This window comes from Belonocnema kinseyi, chromosome 2 (assembly GCF_010883055.1).
Source record: "Belonocnema kinseyi isolate 2016_QV_RU_SX_M_011 chromosome 2, B_treatae_v1, whole genome shotgun sequence".
In the NCBI taxonomy this organism is placed as follows: domain Eukaryota; kingdom Metazoa; phylum Arthropoda; class Insecta; order Hymenoptera; family Cynipidae; genus Belonocnema; species Belonocnema kinseyi.
Genome location: NC_046658.1, coordinates 110404261 through 110425720, shown reverse-complemented (window position 1 = coordinate 110425720; position 21460 = coordinate 110404261). Strand labels below are relative to the sequence as shown.

General features: G+C 28.3%; 1 protein-coding gene across 2 annotated transcripts; it reads left to right on the top strand.

Annotated features, from left to right (window-relative positions):
• The first annotated feature begins 5470 nt into the window (after positions 1-5470).
• Positions 5471-20638, top strand: LOC117167505 (altered inheritance of mitochondria protein 3-like). Of its 2 annotated transcripts, XM_033352501.1 has the most exons (9): positions 5471-5503; positions 11509-11796; positions 12198-12281; positions 13275-13358; positions 13655-13882; positions 14012-14419; positions 14540-14630; positions 19729-19973; positions 20058-20638. In XM_033352501.1, exons 1-9 carry the CDS (start codon positions 5480-5482, stop codon positions 20358-20360), a joined length of 1755 nt encoding a protein of 584 aa, XP_033208392.1. In that variant the 5' UTR covers positions 5471-5479; the 3' UTR covers positions 20361-20638. The 2 variants fall into 2 exon arrangements, with proteins under 2 accessions (XP_033208392.1, XP_033208391.1); XM_033352500.1 differs by having other exon boundaries at positions 19729-20638.
• Positions 20639-21460: the final 822 nt, after the last annotated feature.

Sequence of the window (21460 nt, the reverse complement as noted above, 5' to 3'; positions counted from 1 at the left end):
AGTTTTAGGATATATTAAAATTTTTCACAGGAAATCTGTTTTTCCAAAACAAAAATCAATAGATTTTGAAGAAGATTTATATTCCGAACATTTTTCCCCATTTAAATGTTTTTCTGGCCAATGATTGGTGTTTAAAATTTTTTTAATTATATTTTAAACAATATTTACAATTTTTTCAACAACTTTATGTTATATGGGTGCTTTTTACCTGAAATTTGTATTTTTAAACAGAGAATGATTAAATTTAAACCCAATTATTTTTGTTTAAAATAAGATCATTTATAAGCTTGAACAATTTCAGATTGTGTTAGTATTTTTCGTTTGAAATTGAAATTTGTATTCAAAAATTATTATATTTTAAAGACGGTTTATAATTTTTGAACAATTTTACGTTAAGTCTGAATTTAAAATCGAAATTCTAATTTGAACGAAATTTAGAATCTTTTAACAATGTTGCATTTTGTTAGTGGTTTTTGTTGGAATTCAAAATTTGTCTTTAAAAATCATTAGATTTCAAAGAAGCTTCATAATTTTTTTATTTTATCTTAGGTTACGTTCTAATTCTGCAAAAGTTTTATAACGGAAATCGTTATAGATTCTGCAGAAGATTTAGAATTTTAGAAAAATTAAACAAGAAACGTTTAAAAAAAGATTTCCTTATGTTATATCAGTGTTTTTTGTCGAAAATTGCTATTTTAAATAACGACCGCGCCACCAATTTGCAACTATTAGGGAGAAATTTTAATTTGAACTCAATATAATAAGAAGTCTTATAGTTGGACCAACAACCTAAAGTGACCTACCTTATTTTAAATAATTCGCCTTATTATTTAAAAAACATTTATAATAATTATTTATTCGGATAATTATTTTTCCCGGGCAAGTAGACTATTGTTGAAGAAATGTTAAAGCAAAATTTATTTAAATACTAATTTTACATGATGGCTCTTCATTGTGGTCGCTATTTACGTTGTACAAAAATATAAAATACAGTGATTCAGAATTTAAGAAATCACGTTTAAAAAATTATCATAAATATTTTCCTTTTACATTATTCTAGATAATAGATACTATGAAATACAAAAATTTGCTATAAATATTAATTTTACATTTTAATTTAGAAATTATTCGGAAAAACACACTAATTACGCGTCTAGCGCGCGCGATTGTTTTCTATTACTAATGAAAAAAGAATCTTAAGAATCTATAATAACTTTTTCACCCCATACAAAAAATATACTCTGATTACAAAATTTCGAGGATTCACAAGGCAGAAGTAATTTTGTAACATTATATAATTTGTTTATAGTAATTTTCTCTTACAATAAAGAACACTGAAATTTTGACAGCGAACTTCACTTAATAACCTGAGTTTAATAGAATGTTTTCGGTCTGCGAAGGATCCAATCGTTTATTTTGTCGGTGCATTGCACGAACTTTCAAATAAATGAATAGTAAGTGAAACAGTTGATTATTATGGTGTCTGACTTGAAAGCCGAAATAACAAGAGCAATGACTAAAAGAAAACTGAGAAACGAAGAAGCATTCAGAAAAAGATTCTATTTTTTTATTTCAAGAAAACTTTTTTGTAACAATCAAAAATATTCCTTGCCTCTCATTATATTCATATTTGAAGTAATTTAGAGCACTTTCAGTTCTTTGGAGTAATCCATTTGTAATATAGAGTAATCCAGTTCCAAGGCGGATAATCCACTTGTAATCTGACCTAATTTAAGTAACCCGGCCTAATTCAAGAAATTCGAAGTATTATTAGTACTGCGGAGTAATCTACTTGCAATTAAGGTAATATGAAGTAATTCAGGAAATACACGTAATCCACTTATAATCCAGGGAAAAACAATGCTAATCAGAAGTAATCATCTTGTATTCTAGCATAATTCAAGTCATTCGGAGTAATCCCAGTACCACAGAGTAATCAAAGTAGCACGAAGTAATCTACTTGTAATCCTCCGTAATCCACTCCTTATCCACGTAATCCACTTGTTATCTGACCTAATTCAAGTAACCCGGCCTAATTAAAGTAATTCGGAGTTATATGAGTACTGCGAAGCAATCCACTTGCAATCTAACTAATTTAAAGTAATTCAGGAATTACACATAATCCAGGATAATCCAGTTCTAATGCGATTAATTTACTTGTAATCTGACCTAATTAAAGTAATCCGACCTAATTCAAGTAAGGCGGAGTAATATTAGTACTGCGGAGTAATTCCCTTGTAATCAAGGTAATATGAAGTAATTCAGGCAATACATGTAATCCACTTGTAATCCAGAGTAAACCATTTCTAATTAGAAGTAAGCATCTTGTATTCCAGGATAATTCAAGTGATGCGTAATAATTCCAGAACCTCAGACTAATTAAAGTAACACGAAGTAATCCACTTGTAATCCAGGTAATTCACTTCTAATCCACGGATGAACCATTTGTGATCTGACCTAATCCAAGTAATCCAGTCTAACTCAACTAATTCGGAATAATATCAGTACTCCGAAGTATTCCACTTGCAATCCAGGTAATTTGAATTAATTCAGGTTATACACGTAATCCACTTGTAACCCAGCGTAAACCAGTTGAAGTCAGGAGTAATCCACTTGTAGTCCAGCATAGTTCAAGTAATTCGGAGTAATCCCAGTACCATTGTATAATTATAATCATTATAATCAATTTTCGATTATAATCAATTATAATCAAATTATATGATTATAATCACAGTAACCAGAAGTACTCCAGTTTTAATCTAAAATAATGAAGTTCCGATCGGAAGTTATTCCAGTACTCCGTAGAATACACTTGAAATCCACGTAATCGACTTATAATCTATGGTCATCCAATTTGAATTCACGGTAATCCAGTTCTAATCTGAAGTAGTCCAGTTCCGATCTAAAGTAATCCAGTTCTATGCAAGAGTAATCGCGTACTAAACTGGAGTAATCAACTTTAAATCTAGAGTTATCCAGTTCTAATCTGGAGTAAATCCATTTCTAATTCAGAGTAATCAAATTTCAATCCAGGATGTTTGGAGTAATACACTTGTAATCAAAGTAATTCATAATTCACCTATAATCTAGTTTCATCCATTTCTTACCCAGTTAATTTGAAGTAATTTAGATAATACAATTAATTAACTTGTAATTCATAGTAATGGAGATCAAATCGAAGTAATTCCCAAAGAAAATCTAAATTTTTTTCAACTATTTTGTTAAAAAATTTTGTTTTTTTAATTTTTAACATTAATTTTCTTATTTAAGTACTTAAATATTCCTTTTTTGGTTGAAAATTGATCTGTTTCAGTTGAAAATTCATTATTTTCCTTCAGAAAATTCCACATTTTCCTTGCAAATTATTGTTTTTGGTAGAAAATTCAAATATTTGGTAAAAAGTTAAACTTTTTTGTTCGTAGGTAATTTTTGAATGTATTAAAAAGTTATATTTTAGAAAAAAGTTAGATTATTTGTTTGAAAATTCGTCTCTTTGAGGCGAAATTCAATTATTTTTGGAGAAGATTCATTTCACTGGTTGAAACTCTAACTATATTGTTAAAAATTTATTTTATAATTTTGGTATAAAATTAATTATTTTTTTCTAAAAAAATTAACTTTTTCTTTTTTGATTATAAATTTATGTTTTTGAATTAAAAATTCAACTATTTTGTTAAAAAATCAATAATTTGCTTTAAGATTCATCTATTTTATAACAAATTTAACAGTTTTGTTGAAAACTAATTGTTTGTTTGAAGACTTTTCATTTTTGTTAAAAATTTATCTCTTTGAATAACAATTTAACTGTTTTTTTTTTTTAGAAAATCGTTGTTTTTGGTAAAAAAATCTTTTGTTAAACTTAAAATTTAATTATTTAAGTTCAAGATTCATCTTTTCAATTCCAAATTCCTCTCTTTGCTGAAAAATCTAACTTTTTTTTTTAAATTAATTTCTTTCTTCATTAAAATAAATCTTTTTGGTTGAAACGCCCCTCTTTTGTTCTAAATTAATTATTGTGACTGAAAACTTCACTATTCAAATTTTTATTGTAAATGTAGCTTCTTGAGTTGAAAATTCCACTATTTGGTTAAAAATTCGTTTTTTTATTTAAAATGAAATTAGTTTTGCAACATTTTTTTCAATCCTTTTTTTTAGTTGAAAATTCTTCTCTTTAGTTTTAAATGTAAATATTTTGTCGAAAACTAATTTCTTTTTTTGGTATAGAATTATTCTTTAAAATTGATAAATTTGAAAAAATTGATTCCTTTTTTGGTTGAAACTTTATTTTTTGTATTTCAAAATTAAATCTGGAGTTTCTAGATCTAATTCAAAATTCTTGTCACTGATGAAAGATTGAACTATTTTGCTAAAAATTTGTTTCCTTTGTTGGTGATTAATTAATCTTCATGCTTGAAAACTCACCTCTTCAGTTAAAAAATCAGTTTTTAACTGAAAATTTAAATATTCTTTTTTTTATTGTAAAAGACCTTTTCGCGTTGAAAATTCAACTATCAGGTTAAAAATTTATGAATTTTGTTAAAAATTCGTCTTTTTGGGACAAAATCGATCTTCTTGGTTCAAAATTCAACTTTTTAGTTAAATGTTGAACTACTTTGTTAAAAATTTATGTTTTGTTCGGTGATCCTCTATTTTAGTTGACAATTATGCTCTTTAGATGCATATTTAACTATTTTGTCGAAAATTAGTTTCTTTTTTGGTATTAAAAATTAATCTTTAAAATTATTAATGATACTATTCCTTTTTTGATTAAAAAATATTTTCTTTATTGTTGAAAATTCAACTATTTGGCTAAAAATCGTGGTTTTATTATTAAAATTGGTTTGTTTACACTTAAATTCAACTATTCCTGGAAGGGTTAGTAATTTTAATTGAAAATTCGTCTCTTTGTTTGAAAATGTAGCTATTTAATTGAGAATCCCTTTTTAGTTAAAAATTAATTTCTTAAAAGTTCATCTATTTTGTTGGAAATTCTAAATTTTTGTTTAAAAGTAATTCGCTACAATTCGGAGTAACCGACCGCTGCTGGACCGCATTTGTAGAATTTGTTTTCCCCTTGGTTGAAAGAACTGGTTCTTGGTTCCAATAATCATTGTTTTTAAATTTAAAATGATTATCTTATTTTTTAAATACATTTTTGGTTAAATAAAAAAACTAACGTTAAAGAACCAGTTTCTTGAACTAAGACGAAATATTTTTCTGAGTAGAAAATTGAAGTGGAAAGAACTAATTCCTCCTCCTTGAAAGTGAAGATCGGGTTATCTCTATCCAGAAATACTAAAACGTTTCCTAAAGATGTCCATGGTGGCGGCAGAGACGAGCAAAAAGTCAATTAATAATCTAGTTCTGCCAATGCCACGGCGATTACGAAATCTTTTTTGGAGGGAGCATCTCACGGTATAAAAGGTTCAAATGAGTCTGCACGGATGGTCAACACTTCACCAAACTCCACACGAGGAACATGAAGCTCCTTCTCCTTTCGGTGGTGAGTTCAATATTTTTTATATTTAACAAATCACATATATCTCTATTTTATTTGACAATATTATATCAGTTTTTACTCACACTATTCATTTTTTTTTAATTACTTTAAATTATGATTAAATTATTTATTTTTTATTAATTAATTATAGTTAAATCTACTATTCATTCATTCATTTTTTCTACATTGAAGGTCTTTGAATTAAAAATTATAAATACTAAACACTTTCTTTTAAAGATCCTAATTAAACAATTCTTTAATTTTAAACAAAGTCTGTACTTGTTTAATTTGTAACGCTTCAAGTTTGAATGCATTGATTTAAAAAGTTAAAAATTAGATTTCATAGAATTTTTAACCTTTTCAAAATCATTAAATTTTGAGGACTTAGATGTTTTAAGTTCTTTAATTTTAAACAGTGAAAATGAATTTCAATTTTTATTTTTGCAGGAATTTAATTTTTTTACCTTAGAAAAATTTATCCATTACATTTGAATGTGCCTGGAAACTAAATTATAATTATAAGAGACACCTGATAATATTGTGTATCATCTTTAAAGCTTTGATATTTATAATTTAAAATTAATGTTTTTTTTACTTTAAAGCTTAAATTCGAAAATATTCGGTTTGGAATTTCCTAATTTTTGGATGTTTCCTATTTCAAATTTCTTAATAATATAGTTTGAAATTCAAATATTAACAATGCCAGGACAATTTCACAATTTCATATTATATTTATTAAACTTATTTTTGATTGAAAAATGTTTGGAATTATTAAACATTTCAAATTCAGGTTTAAAAAAAACAGTTTCGAATTGGTGCAATTTCCAAAATTGGAATCTTATCAGTCATGTTTTATTTTTTAATAAGAACTTTCAATCTGATCGAAATATTTTTTACTGGAAAATTTCAAAAATTAAAAATTATTTGGTTTGAAATCAAAATAGATCAAAATTAAAATATCTGAAATATATAAATCATTATTTGAATAATTTTGCTCATTTTTAATTGAAAAAAATTTGTAGTTGTAACTGCTTATGTCGAACGTTGCATTGAAAATTTTTTCTTTTCATAAGTTTTAATTTTTCAATAAAAATTGAAATTGTTGAATTTTCTAAAGTATAATTTATTAGTGTTAAAATTGCTTATTTGTAAAGCATATAAATTTAATTCAAATAATATAAATTTGATAAAAGTTTAATATAAAAAAGTTTGAATTAAACAATTCTTTATGACTAAACATTTTTCTGTTTTAAAGGAAGTTCGGATTCATTTAATTTCCAACGATCTGTAGTCTATTTTTCGGCATTGTAATACATTTTAAATGCTTAGAATTTAATTTGATTTAAGTTCAAAATTTTTAAGTTATTCAACTTTGAACACTTTTAATTAGAACTAATATCATTTTAATTCCTATGAATAGCAGATGATCCGATTTTCATCATTCTAACCTGAAACTATTTTATTTTTGATGTTTAGAAATTGCCTCATTTTCAAAATTTTAATCTGAAATCCTGCAATTTTAAGTTTATCATATTTAAATTTCAAAATTAACATATTAAGGATTGTAGAAATATTTTTAAATCTTTGAAGGAATTTCAAAGGATTTCTAGGAATTGCTAAATATTTTGAAATATTTCTATAAGACTATAAGGATTCCAAGGAATTTCAGCAGGTTTAAAAAATTACGATGCATAACAAATAATTTGTAAGTTTTTAAAAGTATTAATAAAGATTTTATAGAATTTTATGGAGTTTCAAAGAAATCTATAGGATTTCAAGCTTTCAATGCTTTTTAATACATTTTAAAACATTTAGAAGGATTCAGTAGATTTTAAGTGATATTTTCTAATATATTGCCATATTTTAAGTGTTGGAAATGATAATTGAAGTACCTAATTAATTTAAAAAAACGTATTTTAATCACAGTATTAAATAGAAGCATTAAGATTTTTCAGAATAAAAAATGTTTCAAAATAATTTCAATCTGCTAAATTCAAAAGAACACTATTTCAAACAACTGTGTTTCAACTTCTATAATAGTTTTTATTTCAAATATACACACAATGTAGCTTGTAGATTTCCAAATTTCTTAGTGCAGAATCGAACAATTTAAATATGAAACATTCTAAAGATAGAATTTGAGAGTATCTCATCGCCATGTACATAATTTTTTTACGAATTAATTAAAGATTTATTATAACTATTATTTTCATTTGTAAAAAATATGCAAAGAAGAAAAAAAAATCATTAAGTTATTCTGCAATGGAAATTATTTCCAGGTGGCTATTTTAGAGAATTTCAATTTAAAATTAATTCTTGAATCGATAAAAAATCAATTAAATCAAAGTAATTAAATAACATTTATCTTCAAACTGTATCTATTTCTCAATGCAAGATTATCATCATTAACTAAACACAGATGAATCTCAGATTAGACTAATATTTAAATACAAACATGAAATAATTGCCGAACTTTTTAAATAAAAATTTAATTTAATTTAAAATGAAAATTTTCCAAATACCTCTATACAAGTGACCTTTAAAAAGTGTAGGTTCACAAACATTTTCAAATCGCAATCTATTCAATAATTTTAATCTATAATCTATAATATTTTATCGATTGAAAATCCAATATCCCCTTAAATTACCATGCCTATATATACACTGGATTATAACTTGTAGTTAAAAAAGTTTGTGTAAAACAAATAAATTATAAAATCTTGAAAAAATTTATTCAAAGTATTTGATTAGTCGCACACTATATCCTTGGATGACTCTTTCGCTCTTAAAATAATTCATTTATGCCATCATATCGAAATATATTTTTCGCCCATCCACATAATACAATTTAAAAGTTCTGAATTACTGATTAGAATCAGCTTTCTAATCCTGATCTTAAGCTGCAAAGATCATCATGAAAAAATCTCCTAAGACAAAGCTGTACCAAAGAAGGAGAAACTTTTTAATCTTTTAGCATCAGTCATAAAATTGACAGGTTTTAATTTGTTATTCCGATCATTGGAGAAAACGATTAAAACATACACATGTTACTTATCGAACGCGTGGTTTACTAAACAAGTTACATTAACTTGACCAAAAATGAATGCAAATGGTATAATAAGAAACACCGAACATTCCACTTATTTTGTTTTTCGGTCAAAAATTATACCATTATTCCATTAAACACCAATAAATCTTCGTTCACTATCACTTTGAACATATTAATCTATAAAATTATGAAATCCAGAGACCTTTTCGAAACCGAAATTTTGACATAAATTAATATGGAAGCGCGGAATCGAACCGGAACCAACTAAAACGATCTTATTCAACTTTTTGGAATGATATTAAGCCAGCGATGAATAAATTATTTGATTTCAGGCTAAAGGCCAAATAAATCGAATTCACTTGAACTCTAAACCTTAGACCACAATCTCTGTATCTTAAATTGCGTACAAAAATGTTGAATTTCGTCAATATAAAGAAAAAAACAATCTACGTGACCATATCAGGTACTTTTTTTGTGACTAGAAACTAAACCAAATTTATGAATGAATTTTTGAGTTTTTGGGAAACGTCTTTGGATTGGAATATTTGAACTTAAAGAACCATCAAGAACAATCAAAATTAAATTGTGTGACTTTTTAAAGAAGTTTATGTTTATTTTGTATTCCCTCGAAAAAATATAAAAAATAACTTCAGAAACTGTTATTGAAAATGTCTCGATATATTTCTTCATTATCAAAGATAAATAAATAAAAAATGGTTTGTTGTCCAAGTAAACCAACTTTTATTCGAAGAAATAGTGCCAATTTCAAAAGTTGTGACTAAAACATATACACTTTTCAAATCAAAGAAACAAATAGAAATTCATCCTTGAATATAAACTGTATGAAAACGTGGACAATATAAACAAATATAATAAAATGTACATCTTCTATGATTAAGATGAACTAACTTCAACGTTTTTAAGATATAAGATTCAAAATTAGTTCAATTGTAAATTTAAAAATTCAGCAATTTTGAATTTCACAAAAAAATTCAAAACGTAATTTTAAGCTTTCATACTTAAATATTTTTTGATTATATGTTTTTTGACCAGATATATTTCGTAAATAATTTTATGTTAATTGTTTTTTGTCATTTTTTCACAACTTCGAAATAAAAATCAATATTAAGAAAATATTTATATTAGACCAGTAGACAAAAAACAAGCAACATAAAATTATTTTTCATATTTAAACTTGAATCCTCACAGATTTTTTATGTTCATAATTTTTTTAATTATAAAGGAAACTATTTCATTCATACCTAAAAATAAAAAAAGTTCGATTATAAACGTTTCAATCTGGAGTATGTGAAGTTGAAGCATTTCATCGTCAACAATCTAAATCTTTAATTATTTGAAATTAAACAAATGCCATTTCATTGACGTTATAAAAATTGACAAAATTTCAAATTCAAATGCTATAATTTGTATAATTCAAAAATGACAACGTTTTTAAGTAAATAGCTCTAAAAATTAAAGAGTATTAAGATTGAAATTTAAAAAAAACTATTTACACATTTTCAAGTATTAAAATTAAACCATCACTTATTTTAAACATTTGAATCATTCAAAAAGCTTAAATTCCAGTATTCATAATTTCCAATATTTCGAAACAATCGAAAATTCCAATTTATTATTGAGCTCCTCAGATTTAAGGCATTATGGTCACAAAGAAAAGTTTCGGGGAACATTTTAAATAAGCAAAGATTCTTTATTAAAAATTTGTTTCTAATAATACTTTCATTCTTCTCTTAATAATTAATTAATTTCTTCAATTATTTCACGGAAAAAAGAATCAACTAATTGAACATATTCACTTTGTGATAATGAACAAACTATTATTAATTCTAGTTATTTTTTTATAAAATTTGGTGGTTCAATAATTGTTTTTGAATTATTTAAGCGGCTTGGAAAAATTATTTTTTAAATTTGAAAGAGATGAAGTTGTAGAAAATTTCTTTACCAGAAATTAAGCTGTTTTTAATTAAAAAAGTGCTATATAAACACCAGTTGGCAAGAAATGATAGCAAACCAGATTCAATCGGAAATTTGTTTTCAATAAACAATGTTTTATGTACCATTCAGTTTTTTCCGTGATCTATTTTTTCGTGCCCAACTGCCATAATATGTTAGGATCGCACAATTTGAGAAAACTTGAAATATAAATGTTTAAGTTTCTATAATTTTAATTTCAAACGTTGGAAGTAATTCACTGCAGGAAAAACTGTATTTTCATTTAAATCTTAACGTACTATATTAGGGTGATACACTTTATAAGTTATCAATTTTTTCAACACCAACAATTCAAAATCTGATACGATTTAGAGGTCCCCTATTTAAATTTGGTTTCTTTTAATTGATTTTTTGTTGTTTTTATCTTCTCAATGTCTTAAAAATGCATGATGTATAAAATTTTATAGATATAAAATTATCTTCTACTACATTAACAACATTGTACTTCATTTAATGAAAATTTGTTTACTTATTTTATTACAAAATACAATTAATACATTTTTCTAAAGTAAACATTTTTTAAAATTTACAATAATGGTAATATAAAAGAGGATAATTTTACATGCAGCTAGTATGCGTGTTTAAATTAAAAAACCATTTTGTTTTTAATAACCCAATTATGTAGCATTTTTTCTAGATAAAACGAGTAAAAATGACATAAATTTGAAAAAATCTGCAAGTTAGTTTACAAATCTGATAGGACTGACAATGAATATAAGTTTCGCGGAAGGAAATGGAAAGCGTAAATTCCACTGACCCGAATGTCCCAGAAAAAAGGGAAAGAGATTATGTCGTTACGTTGGGCGTTGTTGATTGCATGCATCGATTATTAAGTTAAGATGAAAAGCATCATAATCGGCTCGTATCATTGAAATTCATGAGCTGTCGTATAATGATCTCACTTTCCCATCAACATAAATTAATGATTTTTTGTGTTTCTGTTCAGTGCCTCGTGGGCACGACATTTGCGGTGCCAATCAACACAAGGCAAAGGAGGGACATCCTGCCTGGAGATTCACGATTTGGTACTGATTACCATCGTCAGCTTCACCGTCATCATGATAATGAGGTCGAAGTAACCAAAGCAATTGGTACCTATGCTGGAACATATACTGAACAACTCCCACATCAGCAATATGGACCACCTTTCTACCAACCTAGCCAGCCATTGAAGGATTATACACCAGTCGTTGAGGATGTGAAGAAAACAGTAGAGCAGGCCGCGCCTGTTCAGGTAAGTTTAAATGAAAACAAATATTTTACAATTAAATTACTTTCATTGTCAACATTCCAATCTAGAAATCGAATTTTATAATGATTCAAGGTAAACCACGACCGAAAATGAAACATAGTTATTAAATTGCTATAGAAATAGATGGGCAACCTTCGTATTTCCGTAAGAAGTTATGAATATCTTGATATGAATTTAAAAATAACTTTCCTTTAAGTACTTTATTATACGAAGCAATAAAATTTGTCGTATCTTATTGATCGTTCGTATCGTCGACAATAATTTAGATGTTCGAATGAAATAGATAGTCTTGGTGTGAAATTGAATCTTAAATAATACTAATGTTATATGTAAAAATTTGGTTTACATACAATAATTAATAGTCATTTGTTATGATTATACAGGTTGTCCAGGAAGAACAACCGACTCAGAATGTTCAACAAACTGTTGAGATTCCAACTGGTTCCTATGGTGCTCCTCCTGTCCAGGTCAGTTAATAATATTTTCTTTAATTAATATTTCCAAAAAATATATAATCTTTAGGATATTCTAGGTGTACCGTCATTTTAAAAATAACTTAATCTTTAGTTTTATTTATAAAATGAATAAGAGAAGAGCCCGCTGATTATTGCAACAAATTTTAGAAGATAAATCTAAGCTCATTCGATTCCTTGAACAGTTCTCTGCAATTATACTTTTGCCTAAAGCGATTCGTGGCAATAATTAATAGACCTATTTTTTCAATTCTATAAGTCAAGGTTAAAGATTAAGCAATTTCGAACTTGATGCTACACCTTAAACATCCTTGATCAAATTTTACAACGATAAAATAACTAATAAAATCTCCTAATTACTTCTGTTCATTATTAAACCTTATAAGGGCAGTTTTATTTCTACTATAAGTATAAACTTGCATAATAAAAAACTTTATGAAATTATTATTAGTCTTTTAAAAAAATTATGGTCTCCACCCGATGGAGGATTACAAATTTCCGGTTTTCTCTTGGTCAATTTAAAAGAGTTCGTCCAATTTTAATGATTTAAAAATATTTTTAAAATTTTCAAGTAACTTCTAAAAATGTCCTTTTCTTAATCAAAATTAAATTTATATTCCAAAGTTCCTACTTCATATTAAAAATGATCTTTGTTCAGTCAAATAATAATTCTTTCGGAAAATTCCCTGTTCTAAAGCGTGAATTTTAATTCTTCAAGGAAATTTCATGTTCCAAATTGAAAATTATCATTCTTTACGAAAATCTCTCGGTCAAAAGTCAAAATCATTAGGCCTTATGGAAATTCTATGTCTCGATTTAAAAAATAATACTGTTTGCCAAAACTTTTTGTCCCAAACTCGAAATTATAATTATTTACTAAAATTCCTTTTTCAAAATTAGTACATTCGAGAAACATTGTCATGTAGACATTCTGATGATAACAATTATTATCTTTGAAGATATTTCATGATGTACCATTTTTTATAGCAACCCGAAGTTATTCAAAATGTCCAAACAGAGAAGCAAACTGCTCCATTGAACTCTTACGGAACTCCAGTTCAAAATTACGAGGTTAGTAGTTAATAATTAATTTAAGAACAAAAAGAACTGCTATAGTGAGGTAACTGATTAAATAGAAGCATTAAAAAAAGAACACTGAAAGAATCAAATATTGCTGTAATAGTTTTCAAACTAATTGTAAGGTTCCTTTTCGCCTAATCAAAGACAATTACATATTTATTAGAACTAGAAATTCAACTCAAATTAAGATATTTTCTAATAATGCTTATGTTTATAGAATTAAAAAAACGGTAATCCAAACAAAATATGTACCTCTAGTAGTTTATAAAACCGTTCTGCCCTTTCAGCAGGTTCAAACTGTTCAACATGTAGAATCCGTCCAAGAAGTTCAGCAAGCTGAACCTGTACAACAAATTGAGCAAGTTCAACCTGCCCAAACATTACAGTACATTGAACCTGTTCAAACACTCCAGCATGTCGAACCTCTTCCAACCTTTGAAAATATTCAACCGCAGCCAACAGTTCAACAAGTTCAACCGCAACCTTTCCAAATTTACGGACCCCCCTCAGCTCAGGTAAAGTACCTTAACTTTTCACATTTATAATAAAGGCTTCACTAAATTTTCTGAATTTTCATTAAAGTCTATAAACCTAATCAAAATGAAAAACTATCAATTGAATTCCAAATTATGTCTGCATTATAGAGCCCCGTCCGCGTTCAGCAAACGCTTGTACAACCTATCCAACAAGTTCAACCAGTTAAACAAGTCCAACCTGTCCAAGAAGCACAGCCAGTCAATCAGGTCCAATATGTTCAGCAAGTTCAACAAGTTCAACCAGTCAGACAAGTTCAACAAGTTCAACCAGTGAGACAAGTTCAACAAGTTCAACCAGTCAGACAGGTTCAGCAAGTTCAACCAGTTAGACAAGTTCAGCAAGTTCAACCAGTCAGACAAGTTCAGCAAGTTCAACCAGTCAGACAAATTCAACAAGTTCCACAGGTTCAACAAGTTCAAAAAGTTCCACAGATTCAACAAGTTTCACAAATTCAACAAGTTCCACAGGTTCAACAAGTTCAACCTTTTAACGCATATGGACCCCCCCTGACTCAGGTAAATTAAAATAATTTTTAAAAATCACAAATTGAAGGTATCATTGATAGATCTCAATGTTTTCATCAAACCTTATAAAACGGGGTCAAAATTAAAAACTATTTTCTATTTTTATTATAGCAAAGCGTCAAAGTTCAGGAAACACCTCAAGTTGCACCAGTTGTACCAGTTGTACATGCTACACATGTAGTCAAACAGCCAGCACGCCAAAGTATGTCCTTTCTTTATTAAACTAAAATTTAACAAATATTATTCTCATTTAGATAAAAACCATTATTTCTTTCAAATCAAAACCCAAAATCTACTCAGGAAGAGTGACAAAACTTTCACAAAAAATAATATCTTGAAATCTAAGCATTGATCAATATCAATATGATTAAAACAACAGCAAAAGACTTGGAGTTAATGACCATCCAAAAATTAGTTAACACATTATTAACCACTTTTTTTACCCTTCCCTACTCCCATGTAACAGGTCGTAACAAAGTGGTTTGGACCCCCAACCCTACTCCCCCTTAAATGTTACGTAACTTTTTCGAAATACTACCTTGATCAAAAAGTTCCCGGAATTTATTTTTGAAATTAAAAATATAAGTTTATTCTTGAATATTGATGTAGTCCCCTTCAAAGTAATTCCCACCGACTGCCACGCGCTTATGCCAACGCTCGATCCAGCTCTCAAAACATTTTTGATACTTAATTTTCGGTATGCCCATCAGTGCCGTTTTCGATTTTTGTATTATCTCCGATCGGCTGCTAAAACGCGTTCCGCGTAGTGGTTTTTTCAGTCGATTGAACAAAAAAGTCGCAGGGAGCTAAATCTGGCGAATTTGATGGCTGCAGAATTGTATTAGTTGAGTTTTTGGTGAGAAACTCACGGATAATTATGGCATTGTGCGACGGTGCATTGTCATGGTGTAAAATCCAAGAGTTGTTTTTCCAGAGATCCTTTATTTTAAAGCGAATTGCTTCACGCAGACGCCTCATTACACCTAAATAATACTCTTTGTTGACGGTCTGCTTTTCTGGCAAAAAATCGTGGTGTAAAATACCGTTGTAATCCATGAAAACCGTGGTCATTACCTTCTTTTTCGACTGAAAACGGCGTGGTTTTTTCGGCCTTGGCTCGTCGGGGAGTCGCCATTCACTAGCCTGATGTTTGGATTGAGTGTCGTACTCATAAACCCACGTCTCGTCACCAGTAATGATGCGTTTATTGAATGCTGAGTCCGTTTCAACCTTAGAAAGCATGTCTTGAGCGATATCGACACGATCTTTTTTTTGCATGAAATTCAGATCTTTTGGTACTAATTTTGCAGCAACACGACGCAATCCCAAATCATTTACGATAATGTCTTGAACAGATCCATAAGCAATGTTTAAGTCATCTGCCAACGCTCGAATTGTTAACTTACGATTTTCAGCCAACATTTTTTGTACTTTATCAACGTTTTCGTCGGTTTTTGATGTCGACGACCTACCACTGCGATCATCATCATTGAGGGACTCACGTCCATTGGTAAAGCGTTCATGACACTGGTACACAACTGTTTTTTTTTAGAGCATCGTTGCCGAAACACTTTTCCAACATTTCCAAAGTCATTTTGCCATTGAATCCATTTTTAACACAAAATTTAATACACACATGTTGTTGCAAAACTAAATCCACTGCAAAAATCGAAATTCGCAAAAAAAAAACAGATGCACTCAAAATTGCGTTACATTTACAAATATCAAGCTAGAAAGCTGAAATTCGCAGGGAATATTGTTAAAAGGTGTGACCTACAGAAACGAAAAAATGTGAATCGGACAGCAGGGGGCGCCACACGGTGATGATTCCGGGAACTTTTTGATCGAGGTGGTATTTTCAGCCATTTTTGATTAAAATTAAAATTTAGTTCCTTAATAAAATGTAATAGAAAAGGAGATTAAACTATTTTATCAAATCACTTAAGTTTAAATTTTAAAGAAAAATGTATGAAGCTTTTAAAAATAGAGTAAGGCACGATAAACTTGAAAAATGTTGAATCAGTTTGTAGTAAGAATTTTAATGATTATGGAAAAACTTTGTTTTTATAGATATTTTTTGTAAAAACCCTAAAATCCTTTAAAATCTTCTGATATACCTTGAAATGTTTTTAAATCTCTAAACATCGTTGTCATCCTTGAAAATCCCTTGATTCTTGTCAAAGAGTTCTTGGAAATTGCATTAGAATATTATAAAATCCCTTGAAATTGAGTTAAGTGACATGAAATCTGATATTGCTTGAAATTCCTTGAAATCCCTAAAAATCCTTAAATTCGTTGAGATACTGGGAAAAACAATAAAATTTCTTACTCAATGCCTTTCAAATTCCTTAAAATTCCTAAAATCATGGGAAATATGATTAAAATCCCTAAAGAATCGTTCAGAATTTTTTCAAATATTCTTCCAAACCTACCAAAATGTTAGAAAATTCTCAAAAACCGCGTGCATTTTTTGAAAATTACTTTAAATCATGAAAATCCTTGGAAAATCATAAAAAAATGCAAATCCTTTAGAATCTTTCTAAATTCCCTTGCAAATTTTTCAAAGTTCTTAAAAACTTTTTGGAATTTTCTGAAATGCCCTAAACTTTTTAAAATCCTTTAAAAAGTTAATCCTTGAAAATGCTATGAAATTTTGTAAAGCTTTTGAAAATTTTTGCAAGCACTTTGAACAATTTTAAGCTCTTGAAAATTCTTCGGAACATTTTGAGACTTGAAAATATTTAAAATTCTTGGAAATTTTTTTAATTTATTGAAATTCATAATAACATTTTTAAATATCTTAAAATCTTCAAAATTCTTTAAAATTATTATAATTTTTCTTAGATCTTTAAAAATACATTGACATATTTGAAAATCTCTTCAAATTATTCCAATTCTTAGCAATTCCTTCAAAACTTTTTAATTCTTAAAAATCTTTTAAAAATATTTAACACTTTTACATTCCTTGGAATCTTTTAAAATGTCCTGAAATCTTTAAAATCGTTCGAAATCTCTTCAAAATTTTAATATCTATTGGTATCCCTTGGAATACTTAAAAATAATCCAAACTCTTCACAGATCTTTAAAATGATTTTAATTTTTCCAACCTTTAAATATACATTGATATATTTGAAAATTTCTTTATATCATTAAAATTTTTGAAAATTACTTTAAAATTTTTTAATCCTGTGTAATCTTTTAAAATTTTATAAAGCTTCTTCAAATTCCATAAAACCTGTTCAAATACTCTAAATACCCTAAAATCTTGAAAATCTTGAAAATCTCTTGAAATCTGTGTAATCTTTTGAAATCCCTTGCAATCACTCAATTCTTGTGACTTTCCTTAAAATAACTTGACATTCTTGAAGTTCTATGAGATCGTTTGAGATTTTAATAAATCCATTACAATACATAATTGAGAGCTTTTAAGGTAATAAAAGTTACTGAAATCCTTTGAAATTTGATAAAATCCCATTGAATCAATAAAATATCCTTTCAAATCCTTTGATGAATTTGGAATCCCTCCCATGTAACAGATCACAACATTTTCCCGAACGCCCTCTACCCAATTATTGTTACGTAATTTATGAATGGAATTTCATAGATGACCTTTATGGACTTTTTGTAATTTATGGGCCTTTACCGACCTGTATGGTCCTTTGTGGATATGTGAATTTGAAAGCTTCGAATTTAGAAAGGATTCAAACTTGAAAACTCCAATTCTATTGACCTTGATGATATTCAAATTCATGAATGTAAATAAGTTACAAAATATCTTATGTATTCAGTTTCATTAATTGACCTTGACTTATCCGAATTGAGCAATGAAACACGAGCATCCATCTTTAGTGCCAATTGAAGTGGACCAACGAAGATGAAATTAAACACTAGCTATCATTCAAGTGTGAAATTGAAATGCAAATAAATTTTCGGAACTAAAATAACAAGAATTTCAAGGAGAACTCTAATAAATCCACGTGTAATGGCCTAGATTCTATTTACCTTAAAATTAAACGTAAAAAGACCCATGAGTCGTATTTTAACTCTAGTGAACGGGTAGAGTACACCTTATCCGGCTTAAAATCTATCCTCAACAGAAACAATATCTTCTTTCTTCTGTTGTTACGGAGTAGTCACAAAATTTGATTTTCAAATTTCCTTGACTTTTTTCTGATTTTCCCTGTGCAATTTTTCATTTTTTCTGACAATTAAAATTCAAAGACAAGAATTCTATCATTTGTAATACATAATATTTTATACATAGGATAAAACAATTTTAAATTTACCTATTTGAACCAAAAAATATTAATTTTTTACAACAAAAGATTAATTTTGAACTCAAAAGCACAAACTAAAACAAAACTGTTGAATTTCTACAAAGTAAGATGAATTTTCAAACCAAAACGATAATTCATTTTCAACCAAGAAAATCAATTTTCAAACAAAGATTTGAATGTTCTACAGAACAATTGAATTTTTAACCAAAAAAAAATAATTTTTCCAACTAAATAGACGTATTCTTAAGAAGTGAAGATTTTTCAGTCAAAACAGTAGTGATACATGTCAATCATTTATAAAAATTTTTCCAAAAATCTCAGTCGAGATGATCATCTCGTCTCGTCTCGCTTTGAGTGGTTCAACCTTCAACAAATTTTCCACAAAATAGTTGAATTTTCTACCAAAAGTGTTTCTAACAAAAGAGATGAATTTTTAGACCAAAAAGACAAATTTTCAATCAATAAAGATTTCAGTTGAATTTTGCACACCAAAATACGAATTTTGAAAAAAAAAAATGTTTACCGAGACAGTTGAATTTTCAATCTAAAAATAAAAGTTTTAAACATAAGTTTGGATTTTAAACCTAAATGGATAACTGTTTTTTTACATTTTTAATTTCCAACAGATTAATATAATTTGTAACTAAAAACGAATACGTCAGGAGAAATCAACTGAAAAAAAACAGGAATAGAAACAGATGGAAAATAGATCATTAATAAAAATGTAATTTCCAAAATTCCCTAACTTTCCTTGAACAATGTCTTATAAAACATGCAATATACAATCTTTTATAAATGGAATGAAATAATTGCAAATTGAAATTGACAACTGCAAAATTTATTATCCTTGACAGTTATTTTATGTAGCTCATCTTATTGAAATTCCCTAACCTTTGCAAGATTTTTTTAAAATCCCTGGATCTTTCCAGATTTCCAGGTGTCCCCTGATCTACAACCGCCCTCTATTATTATTGGAATTATATGCTTCATGATTCATAAAATAATCCCTCATCTTCTTTCCAGGTTTCAGCCCTGTCTCTCTGAGCTATCAACCAGCATTGTCCGGATACAATTACCCAAATGCACCTCTTCAGGTTCATCAACTTCCGGCTCCAGTTCGACAGGTTCAATACCAGACTCCAGTTCAGGTCCATCACGTTCCACAGGTGCAATATCAGACCCCAGTTCAACATGTTGCACAGGTGCAATATCAGGCTCCAGTTCAGGTTCAACATTTTAAGCCAGTCGAGCAATATAAACCTGTTCAGGTACAACAGTTCCAACAACAGTTTCCTCATGCAGTACATCAGTTTCAACATCAGTTCCAACAACAGTCTTATCCTTCGTTTCAGGAAGTGAAAAATTACCAGGTCCCTCAGGTTCAGCGAGGCTATTTGAGTCCTCCAGTCCAGCAATCCACTTTGGTTCAACAGCCAGCCATTCAGGAAAATGTCAGTTTCGACACTCCAGTTCAGTCTATTGAAGTTCCACTCTCCTCGCAAGCAGTAGAACACGATTTCCTACAAATTCCAGAAATTCCGAACAGTTCATCATTTGGTGACTCTATTCAGGTAGTGGATGTTGGCAAGAAGGTCAGCCAACCTGCTGAAGTTCCCAGTCAGAGTTATGCTGATAACGGTGGTTACGTATACTGATAACTTTTTTTAAAAAGGACTTGACAAAGAAAAAAAAAACGAAACTAAAAGGTTCTGACTTGTCATAAAAGAAGTTGCCCTTGGAATTGAAGCCAAACGAAGGAGAAACTAGGTGATACTGATAGAATAAAGTAAACGTAATAGATTAACGAAATAGGTAAGATACATAGAGAATTGTACCTATACGATTCTATTTGAGAGAATGATTCTACGCTTCGACAATAGAATTGTAATTTATTTTCCGATTTCTAATACTCGTCTTTTTGTTTAAGGCGCGTGAAATCGTAAGAAAATGACACATATTTTTTACTTAAATAAAATCTTTTATCAAAAACACATGTCTTTGCTTTCATCGTACACAACGACTGAGTCAAACTACTTCTTGTCATACTTTTTAAAATATTTTAACAGATACTTATCAGAGGCCGTCCATAAACTACTTTTTAAGGGAAGGTGGAAGGCAATGAAAATAATTTTATGAATTTAGATAACAGCTAGCATATTTTCTGATGATATTTTTTAACCAAATTTGAGAATTTTGAGAAAGATGCCCCTGACTCTTTTTTCAAGAATTCTTCTTTTTCCCCTGTTTTCAAAAAACTTCCCCTTTTTCTAGCTTTTTCTCTCAAATGTGATCAATTAAAAATTCTAGCATTTGGTTGAAAAATTAAACATTTTGTTAAAAATTGAGTTATTTTCTTACAAATTAAACTTTCCTGGTTGAAAATTGAGCTACTTCATTGAAAGTTCAACTCCTTTGTTAAAAATTCTTGTTTTTTTAAAGATTCTTCTCTTTGATTAGCAGTTGAACTACTTGGATGAAAATTTATATTTTTAATTTAAAATTCAACGAGATTTAACTGCTCATTTAAATATTCAATTACTTTGTTGAAAATTATTCTTTTTCGGTAGAAGCATGTAATACTCTTTGTTAAAGATTCATGTTTTCGTTTAACATTTAACTACTTAATTAAAAGTTGAACCACTGTGTTCAAAGTTAATTTTTTTATGAATATTCATCTCGTTGGTTGAAATTTCAGCTATTTAGTTGAGAATTTATTTCTTTTTTTTACGAAAATCTATATTTTTTAATGAAAAAA